We start from the raw sequence: 11,341 nt of genomic DNA, 5'->3' as shown, positions 1-11,341 counted from the left end.
GCATATTATAAACAGTTTTTATTATTAAATTTAACTCTAACATTCTTGAATTAAATATTTTAATATATTATAGAATATGTTTTTAATATTTTCATTAAGCGCTAATTTGTTATTATTTCATAAAACAAAAACTAAATGAATTTCCATGCACAAATCTACACACTGCAAAATGGTATGTTTTGTTTGTGAGATAGGATTGGTATGTAAATTTTCACCAGGTTTGAACAATACCATTTTTTAGAGAATTTACACAATGTATTGCCATTGACTTTACCATTTGTGCATTCCAACATCCTTTCAGGATTGCAGCTTATTTCGGTTACATTTCCATGATTTCTGCATCCCTTTAAACAAAGCTTAAAGCTGCATTAATGTTGTAGAAGGAACATTTTCTATAGCTAAATAATAGTCCGATAACTCAGGCCTGCTGTGTAAACAATTTCGGACACAAATATAAGGAACAACTGTTCTTAATTAAAACATTGACTGGTCAATAATCAGTGACTAAATGTGTAGTTACTGAAGAGCTGTTGTAGATTAATTTTTAAACCAATACCAAAATCGTGAGCATATAATTGAAGTCAAATTTGCTTATAATTATTTTAGCATAACAAGTATATTAATTATATTGACTGGTGAAAGTATAATTTATAATAAGATATATTAATTGTTGAAATTGTTTTTATTTATTATATGTTCTAGATAGATAGATATAGTTATTTTTATGTTACAATTTTATATTTTATATTGTTTATTTGATTCATTCATTTGTTTGTTAGATTAGGTGTCATAAGTTAACATTAAATCAAATGTCAACTTATAATAGAAATAAAATTAATTAATCAAACATCGGATGTTAACAATCTAGTTTCTGATATTTGTTAAATAAAAAAAATTAGTTTCATATGTTATTCACTCAGTTTTCTCATATTAAAACAAATTCTAACGAATATAAAAAAAACCAAAAATCAAACACAAATAAGTATATAATAGTTTCTGCTAAAGAGATTACATTCACACTAAGCCCTTTAGTATTTCCATTTACAATTTTCAAATCGTTGTGGATTATGTGATCCTTATTTAGCTTTGAGCAGCTTTATGAGTTTGTGTCCACTTTCAGGAATGTCTTCCACCATTAGTTTAGTAGTCCTTTGCTTCTTTGCTTTCTCTACTTGTTGGTATTCTTCATGAAACTTTCTCTTACCCCTTTCAAACTTCACATAATCATTTTGGGATTGGACACAAGTAGGATTTTTGGTTGGCACTAGATCTCTATGTTCATTTGGTTTGTGTCTTGCAGACGGCCTCATAACTCACACAAAAGATCCAAATGCATGAGTTGGTGTATTCTTTGAAGTTCTATCGCTATTGTTGTTCTTCTGCTTCTGTAAATGTGATTTAATGAACACTTTTTCATTCACATTTGCATCAACATCTTGAACATTTCCATCATCATCCATTCCAACAAAGATCTCATGCATGTCTATTGATGATGTCCTAGTTAGTAAGAGGGCACCCTGATCAAATGGCGGAGAAAATAAACCATTATGGTCATCTTTGACATCTTTTGGACAAACATACTCAATAGATGAGTCTACTGGAGGAAAAATCTCTATCCATATGTCAACAAGCTCTTTCCAATAGGAGACAAGCTTCTTAGCTATGGAATGGACTTTTTACAAATGATGTCTTCTTAATCCATTCACAACCCTCCCAATTTTAGTCACCTCAAGAGTCGCTATAGAGAGTTGCATGAACTCCAATCTTCTCAGACACTCATGCACTTGATTTGGCAACTCCTCAGGGTGTAACAAGATTTGTTTGATCCTCTCAACTTCTCTGACAATAGCTATCTCCTCCTCTATTTCCTCTGTAAGGGTTTCAGCCTCATCAAAAGTGTAATTACTAGCCTTCTTTCTCTCCTTGAGATTTTTTCTCTCCTTAAGAACCTCCTATTTTTCTTGGTGCCCTTCACATCTTATAACAAACACTCCTTGTTTCCCTTTTATATTATCACCTGCCAATGCCAATGTCAATGCATTGCATTCTCCACACCTAGCAAACCTAGGTGAGTACAATCTCTGAGCAATTCTCTCCCTCCTAGTCATTAATTCTTGAGGGCAATGAGAAGCTGCAACTGAAATGGCATTTTCAATTACACTACATATATCAACCTCCCCACGCCCAAAAACATCCCTCCACCACTCCATGATTATTCCTTCCTATTTTAAAACTTCAATCCAAAACTCCAATAGAGTTTTTCAAGGAAAATTTGCAATGTAATCAAAACCCTAAAACAATAAAGGATTTTTTACACTCTTAAACAAGACCCTGAAACGACACAACTATAACTCCAAAGACAGAGTGTTCAAAGTAACAAGAAGATTACAAACCTATATTTCAACAATGTACATAGCCAAGAACTATTGTTGGATTCGATAAGTCTTTTTGTACAGCTGTTTCTTGGAATCATTCCGTTTAGAGGACCCCTAGACAACCTTTTTGCTCATTTGCGCCCTTCTTTATTAATTTTTTGAATTTAGAAACCCAAGAACTTTCTATTTTGGAATCAATCGTTGTACTCACAAACATCAATTGATTCTCAGCAGGATATAACTTCCTTTGTAGGTGGTATAAGTCTATAGTTTTTAAAGGGCAATTTTCTATGACCTCGGCAATACTCTTTACTCGGAAGGAAACTATAGCGAAAGAACTTCACAAAAAGAGGAAGAGACCAGAATACAAATAGCATAAAATCTTTTCAAAGGTAATGGCATGCAAAAATGCTCTATCAAATTTTCAATGTGTATATATTTAATATAACTAGCAGTCGCATGCTTTTGTGCATGCAACAATGCGCCGATAGAAAATATTTCATTTTTACAACTAATTAGATAAAATCTAAAATGTACTAAATAAAAAATATATAAGTAGTTAAATTTTTTTTTATCAATAATTCCATCTAAATACAATGAAATAAATGTTATAAATACCTTGTATCATTAAATCAAAGTACAATTTTTTATTTTTTTATATCTAAGAATTTCGTAGTTTACTTTGACTATATTTGTTTTGCATAGTAACAATCTAGCTTTGTTAAATGTAATATAAATCTCTACATATAAATTTTTTTCATGAAAATAAAAATACTATGTAAACCTCATTTCAATTAACATCATCTATTTATGATTATTTTCCTAACATCCATACACAAATTTCAAAAAGTTATATTGAAATCAGTTATGAAAATGCAAACTACAAAGTCAATTAAGTCCATGAGGGAAACCATGTTGCAAGAAACATAATCTTTGTACAAATTTTGGAAATTTATTTTATAAATTTAATTTCATACTCTACAAATAGATTTTAACTCAACAAACTCACAAAAGGTTTTATTTAAAAAAAATCTTTATAAGATATTATTTGTATTAATTTAAGAAACTTCAAGAAAATAGAAAGAATCTATTACACAAGATATTTAAAATATCTAACCACCATATAGAAGTAATGTAGCTTAAGATTTTTTAAGAAATATTAATAGAAATAATCTACGTTAAGATTTTGGTTTAATAAAGATTTAAGAAACCAAAAAAAAAGTGAATTAGAGAGGACAATTTTTTAATATTAATATAAAAATCAAATGAAAAACTTGCACATTTTTAAAAATGAATCTACACTTTTTAATCTAATATTTTTAACTAATTTTTTTTATTAATAATATCTAGACATATGCAAGCCTATATTTTTTTTATGCAACAAAACATTTCTATATATTTATTTTTACTAAAGTATAATTAAAAATATTTCAAAATATAATTTGTATAAATTTTTATTTGTTTAATTATAAATTTTCATAGTTGTTCATTTTATCTATTTCTAATTGAACTAAGGTGAATCCTCATTAAATTAAAATCAAAATTTTTAAATTTATAAAATGTAATCCTCATTAAATTAAAATCAAGCTTTTTAAATTTGGAAAATATTTATTATGTAATGTTAAATTATCAATTTAATTATAATAGTTATCAAATAGAAATAAATTATATTATATTTATAAATATATTTTAATTATAATTTTAAAATAGAATAGAAATTAATATCTAGATATATGAACAATATAGCAATCTTTCTATTTTATTCATCTTTTTAACTTTAAATCACTTCATATTAGAAAGTTAATCTAAACTAAATTATTTTTAAAATGTCAATATAAACCTTATGCAAATCAATGTATATTCAAAAATTAAATTAAATTTTCATTTCAAGAAATACTAAAGTAAAATTTAGATGCATAAATACTTTCTATATTTTTTTCTATTTTAATTCAAGTCATTCTTTATTTAAAAAAAAGTATATTTTTCTTATTTTCTATATTTATCATTTTATTTTTAAACTTCTCTCGTGTGAAGATGTTTAAATGATTTTTCCTATTCAAGGTCTTCAATATTAAATCTATGTAATATGTATTTCAGTAAAGCTCTTATTATTAAATCTTATTGCTTGCATATATAAGTAACACATCCCAATTTTAATTGTTGTTATATATATAATCACAAATAATCAATAAAAGTATATTCTCAATAGACTTGAATCAAATAATGGTATCCAAATAGAATAGAGTGTGGAAATATAGCTCTCTTGATTTAAACAATTAACATAAAAAAGATTATTGCCTAATTGAAAATGAATAATCTATCACAAAAATAATATATAGTCCTCAAACATTCTTTTACCTTCTTTCCAGCACCAATAATTCAATGATTGACTAATTTTTTTTTACTACATATTTTTAAAAATATGGTGTAAAGAAAATGATTAATTGATTCACAGAATTTATCACAATATAAAACTCCAAAATCTATTAAAAAACCAAGAAAAGTTAGCACTATTAAACTAATAAATGAGGCTATAAGGATTTCTGAACATTATTGCACCTATAAATCGAAATAGTTGAAAATAGGTGAAAACCTCCTCACACCATAGAAAAACCTTCACACACAAAATTTAACTATTCTACTTTGATTGAAAAGTTTGTTTTTATAAACAAATGTTAAACAAAATATATTAAATGAAGAGCTGAATAGAAATTAGAAATTAGAGACTAAATTAGAAATAAAAGTGATAGTTTTTAGGAGTTGAAAATAGAAATTGCTAAAGGAAAGATCCATTGTTAGAAAAATATGAATTCCAATAAAGGCTGACAATTTTTCGACAAAAAATTGTAAAATTCGGGAGCAAAGCTCCCACATATAAGCCTATCGGCTTAAAAATATAAAAAATAGGCCAACGTATAAAAAAGAAAAATACAATGAATTTTATTATAATTTTATAGTATTACATTATTAGATTGTTTATATAATGATGTCTATCTCATTATTGAAGTATATTTGTTGTTAAAATAAAAAGCAATTCTAATGGTTTAATGTAAATTTTTTTATTATGGAGGAATGGTAGAATTAAAATAATTTTTTGAGGAGCTACACTTAGAATAAAAATCAAGATTTCAAATCATAAAGGGTCATGAAATAAGTTGTGGTTCCACAAGGTACTATGTGGCTCTTTTTTTTTATAGTCTTTGTCAACTTTTAGTACACAAAAGTGTTTTTACAAATTTGATTTAAAATGAAATTATAGAAAAAATAAAGATCAATATTACTCATTTTATTGAAAAATGATATTAATAGTAATTCTATTTTATTTATCATCAAAGACTATAGTGATAACAAATTATATTTATATTATAAGATTTAAATTATAGAAAATCTAGAACCAATAATCCAAGTCTGGGATTTAGGGGGAAATATAATGATTAAATCAGATGTTATGATCACAATGGAAATGCTTCTTATTAGGTACTTCATGATGAACGTGTTATAGAGCTTCATTAAAGAGGTTGATGCCTACATCCTCTTTCATATCTACCCCTATCAACTTCATTTGGTCTCTAATTGTTGATTGTTGATTATGGATTGTGCTCTATTCTCTTCAATTATACATACTTTACATTCTAATATCTCCACCTTCCTTAGAAACCAATATTTCTTGTTCAAGGAAGTTTCTTATCTTAGATGACCCTTCTTTATGTCCAAGTTTTTATAACTTCACCAAAAACTCCATCTTCATTCTTATCTGAAATCTTCTTTCTTTATGAAAACTCTCCAATCTTCAATATCTACAATTGGGGATCTATTTAGGGGCCATGTTTATAACGGTTATATCATATTAATTTTTTCTAGGGATGGCTAAATCCTCATCTATGTTCTTACTTTAATTTTCATATCTTCTAGAAAATATTTGTGAAAAACTTACTTATGGAGTCACTCTACCTTATCTTTTCTTGCAATGCCCTATTTGGGAAGCCTTGGACAAAAAGGATAAAATATGCACATAATAACTTTTTTCTTAATAATAAGTTAATGCACATGATGATCAAGTCACTAAGTGTGAAAATTAAATATCTAAACAAGATACAAACTCAAGGAACCTGCAATAAATCACATGTTCTTACATACAACAAGAAGTCTTTCTAATACTTCCAAAGATTCCCAAGTTATAAATGACACACTTAGAATGGATAACACACATTTTGAGATTAATAAAATGAGAGTGGGACACTACTCACATAGTTTAAGAGGTAGATATTACTATATCTATCTCAAAAAAGATGTTCTTTTAAACCACACAATTTCATTTAACATGATATAGAATTTCAAAAACACTAAATTTACATATAAATGGGATTAAGCATTCGCTAATGAGCACAAATCTGACCTATTATGGATGAGATGGTTTCTACATGAAATAGGGTATCCAAAACCATTTTACATTTTTTGGAGGATGGATAAAAGTGTAATATTTCTAATATGAGAAAATAGGATATAAAATGCTAGTAGAGTATTGTACAATACACTTGAATTAGTCTCAAAATACCAAATACTTTCCATATGAGCCAGAAATAGGTATGTGGTGATAATTTACTTCCCATAAGATCCACACATGGGTCTTATATGAAAATGTATTCTAGATCATATGACATTACAATCCACTTCATATGGACTCTATTCTAAAAGCCATAAGCTTTGAAGCGACTGTCTAATTGATGCTATTCAAAATGTATTGAAAAAGTATTAATGAATTCTATGATATGATGGACCTAAAGACTATTAGAAAATTTAAAAAATTTGTTACCATCCACTTGAGTTAAGTATAGGCTTAAATTGGTAGTCATTGTTGGTAAAACATGCAAAGGATAAGATTTTTTGAACAATAAAATAGTAGGGATATGAACACCCATGTATGGAATTAAATAAAATATAGATCTACACCAAGGAACTTTAGGTATATATAAATATAGAAGAATCATCCACTTGATTAAAAAATAGCGACATACAAGTAAAGAGTAACCATAGAAGGCTATATCAATATTAATACCTACAACATCATATACATGTATACATCAAATATGTATGCAACAAAAAGAGTGAGCATACAAGCTCAATATCTTGTTGATGGAGGAATTTACTAATTGCTCATCAGTCCCCAGTATTGTCATAGTTAGAAACATCTCCTAAAACTATGGAACTTGTAGAACAACCCATTGTGCTCATAGAGATAGTAAGCTAGTCATAGACATAAGGTATACACACAAGAAAAGAGTGGCTAACACACACCAGGGTTTACTTTAGTGGTGAATATTCACCAATTAGAAAATTTCAAACATTGAAATACATCGATTTTACAATTTTTCCCACATATGTAGCAGGGCATGTCACCCAAAATTTACAAAAAAATGTTAAACGCCTAGGCCCATCATTGCAAGATTTATGCCATTGACTCTCATTTTCATGCAATATAACCAATCAAAATTATTATTTGCACATGACATATTAACTACATTTGCCTATGATTTCCAAGGGGAATTTTTTTGATGACCTTAATTTACCCATGGTTTTGAAAGGTTTCTTTGGGAGAGGGACAACATTCACCATGCAATTTTGCAGACATGTGTCCCACACTAATACAATCTTTCCAACTTTAATATGCATGGTCACATATTGGACAAATCATAATCGCCTTGGAAATTATATAAGATATTTTTATTATTATGCGGGCTTCACCAAATATTTTGTATATTCTATAATATTCCCATGAAAATTTCCCAAAAGGTTTGGTATAAATATATTTATAGAATAGTAGGTTCATTGATTTTCAATCGATAGTGAAGTCTCAATTTCTTAAACTGCCAAGAGCATTGGTGAATGATGATTACAATTGAGGTAAGGGTGAGTAACTGAGACCCCTACGTGTCTAGGCTTTGTAATTTTAGTTTGTTCTTATTTAGTATGTAAAAATTAGACTATTAATGGCTAGTTATCAGCTGGGACTAGTGATCACTGAGTCACCCACTAAATAGGGAGACATTATATGACATCTATATATTTTAGTGTAGGTAAATATATGCCATAGTTGTCTGTCACTTCTTCAACCTGTTGATTTTTTTGGCAACATATATTTCTTTGGAGATGTTAAACATGAACAAGTTTAATAGTTCTACATGTGGTAGAAACCAAGAAAGACCACCCAAACACACTCATAGAACCTTTTCATCATATTTAAGTGGCCAAAATTTGGAAGATAAAACATAAAAAGTATATTTACAAGATTCTCATCCACTCTTAGTGTCACTCCCACATATTCAAGAAGTTAGAAAACTTGATATCTATTATCATAATGAACTTGAAGAAGATCTTCAAGTAAATACCTAGAGTAGCCAAGATCTTGAGGTAAATACCTAAAGAAGCCATAAAAATATTCATATAATCAACTTGGATGAAAATTCCAAAGATGGTGATGGTGCATTGGCAAGAAAGGGAAAAAGGATTTACAAAGCAAAAAATAATGCTAAATGAAAAAAAAATTGGAATAGGCATCTATCAGTAAGCAATTTTCAAATAGAATGGGCCTCAAAGTATCCATTCATTGAATGTTTGTGGAATCCAAAAGAAGTTTAGGATATGCACTAGGATAAATAAAAGGGAAAATAAGTTACGGCTAAAAATTGATATCATAGAAAAGCATATGATAAATTAATGAGAAGAAAAATCATAGATGGAGTGAAAAAGTCTATGATAAGATGGAAAACCAAGGAGGACTATCAATGTGTCAAGAATGCAAAAATATTTTAATTTTAGGAGAAAGTATAAAGAAAGCTTAATGATGTCAAACTGATGTAGGAGCATCCTTGGGTTTTTATCAATCTTGCATGTTGGAAGTATTTTGGCTAGGAGTTATGGACTTGGTCACCAAACAATGTTGCTCAATCGCTGAAGGGTGTAGTTATGGCCAAGGAGCTCTGTCATTGTAGGGGCTCAATCATTATTGGAGCTTGGCACCTTTTGAGTGCTCAACATGTATTAGGAGCTTGACATCTTCTATTGCTCGATATTCACTATGCTCAGCATGCAATAGGAGCTTGACATGTACTAGGAGCATGATAATGCTTGTAGTTTGGCTAATTCTTGGCTTAGTTTCCTTAATGCTCGGCCTAGTCTTAGTTCCCTTAGTTGCCAATTTTTCTATGAGCTGAGGGTGAGTGCACCAAGATGGTGTACAAAAAGGGGGGTATAAGTGTACACCTTTTTTCTAAAATCAGGTAAACCTAAACTTGGATGAGAAATTTGAGGGTCATCCACTAAAAATGACAAGATGCATAAAACATACAAATTGTAGTACTATGAATCTACTTTCTAAACTACTAGAGTTTTTACAAATGGATAAGGTTAAGTAGGTCAAACCTTGCACACATGAAAAATAGTTCCTAATTTTTATAGAAAACATAACATAGCCATTTTTGTGTGTAACACAAAGACATAGTTATATTTAGTATTTTGCATATCCCTTTGGTAGGATGATAGTTAAGAGTCATATCTAGAAGTTGTGTAATTCTTTTTTAATTTTATGATGAGTTTTTTTTTGTTATGAATTATTGAATAGACTACATCTTGAAATTTTGGTACTTGTTCGTGTGCTGAGCATAACTTACATCAAAATTATTGAAAATTGAAGCTTTCTTTTAAAAATGTGTATATGATCAAGTATAAAACAATAATATGCAATTTATTTTGAATTTGGTTAAGTATATCAAAAGTTATTAAAAAAATGGTAGACATATGTCTATAAGGAATGCCAAGGCATTGGTAAAACTAATTAAAGTTTAAAATATTAATGTTGTCCAAAAAAAATAAAAATTATATGGTTAGAAAGCTAAGAAGACATTTAAGATTATGGTGATGATTTTAGAGATACCGACTTCACCATTAGTGTACCTAATGAAGACAAAGATGATAATTCATCTTAGAAGATGAAAAAATACTAAACAAGTGTCTATCATGTCCCCCAATCCCTGTCTTCATCCCATCCTCTCTCTTATTTTCACTCTTTATCCTATCCCTTCACTCTTTATCCTATCCCTATCTCTCTTTGTCCTATCCCCTTCTCTCTCTCTCTTTGTATATATATATATATATATATCATATCCACTAATCTCTCTCCGATCCTCTCTCTCTGTCTCTCTCCTCTCTCTCTCTCTCCTATCCCCCCTCCCTCTTTCTCCCATCTCTCTCTCTCTCTCTCTCTCTCTCTCTCTCTCTCTCTCTCTCTCACACACACACACACACACAGACACACACACACACACACACAGACATCCACCTCTCTCTTTCTCCTATCCCCCATCTCTCTCTCACTCTTTCTATCATATCCTCTAATACTTCTCTCCATCCCATCCTCTCTCTCTCTCTCTCTCTCTCTCTCTCTCTCTCTCTCTGTCCTATCCCCCCCCCCTCTCTCTCTCTCTCACTCTCTCTCTCTCTCTCTCTCTCTCTCTCTCTCTCTCTCTCTCTCTCTCTCTCTCTCTCTCTTTGTCTCTCTCTCTCTCTCCTATCCCCTTCTCTTTGTCTCTTTAAATCATACCCCCTAATCTCTATCTCTCTCTCTCTCTCACACACACACACACATCCTCTCCATATATATATATCACTCTCACACACACAATTTCTATCATATCCTCTAATCTCTCTCCCTATCTCATATCCTCTCTCTCTTCCTCCTATCCTCTTCTCTCTCATTTATTCTCTCCACCTCTCTCTCACTCTTTCTATCATATCCTCTCTCTCTCTCTCTCTCTCTCTCTCTCTCTCTCTCTCTCTCTCTCTCTCTCTCTCTCTCTCTCTCTCTCTCTCTCACTCATATCCCCCTCTTATCGCCTAATCTCTCACTCTCATATCTCTTCTCTTTGTCTCTCTCTCTTATCATCTTCTCTCTCAACTCCATTCACTCTCCC

The 11,341-nt window shown here is 29.9% G+C and overlaps 1 protein-coding gene across 1 annotated transcript; it reads right to left on the bottom strand.

Annotated features, from left to right (window-relative positions):
- Positions 1 to 1,076: 1,076 nt before the first annotated feature.
- LOC149543742 (putative mediator of RNA polymerase II transcription subunit 26b) lies at positions 1,077 to 2,210 on the bottom strand. Its single transcript, XM_089795836.1, has 3 exons — positions 2,018 to 2,210; positions 1,681 to 1,870; positions 1,077 to 1,206 (listed from the first exon to the last, which is right to left on the bottom strand). The coding sequence occupies exons 1-3, from the start codon at positions 2,208 to 2,210 to the stop codon at positions 1,077 to 1,079; spliced, it is 513 nt and encodes a 170-aa protein (XP_089651962.1).
- Between the last annotated feature and the right edge of the window lie 9,131 nt (positions 2,211 to 11,341).

Source organism: Cupressus sempervirens, chromosome 8 (genome assembly GCF_028749045.1).
Source record: "Cupressus sempervirens isolate cs-2001-9-10 chromosome 8, ASM2874904v1, whole genome shotgun sequence".
NCBI classification, from domain to species: domain Eukaryota; kingdom Viridiplantae; phylum Streptophyta; class Pinopsida; order Cupressales; family Cupressaceae; genus Cupressus; species Cupressus sempervirens.
Note: the sequence above shows the minus strand (reverse complement) of the source record. Positions and strands in the feature narration are given on the sequence as shown.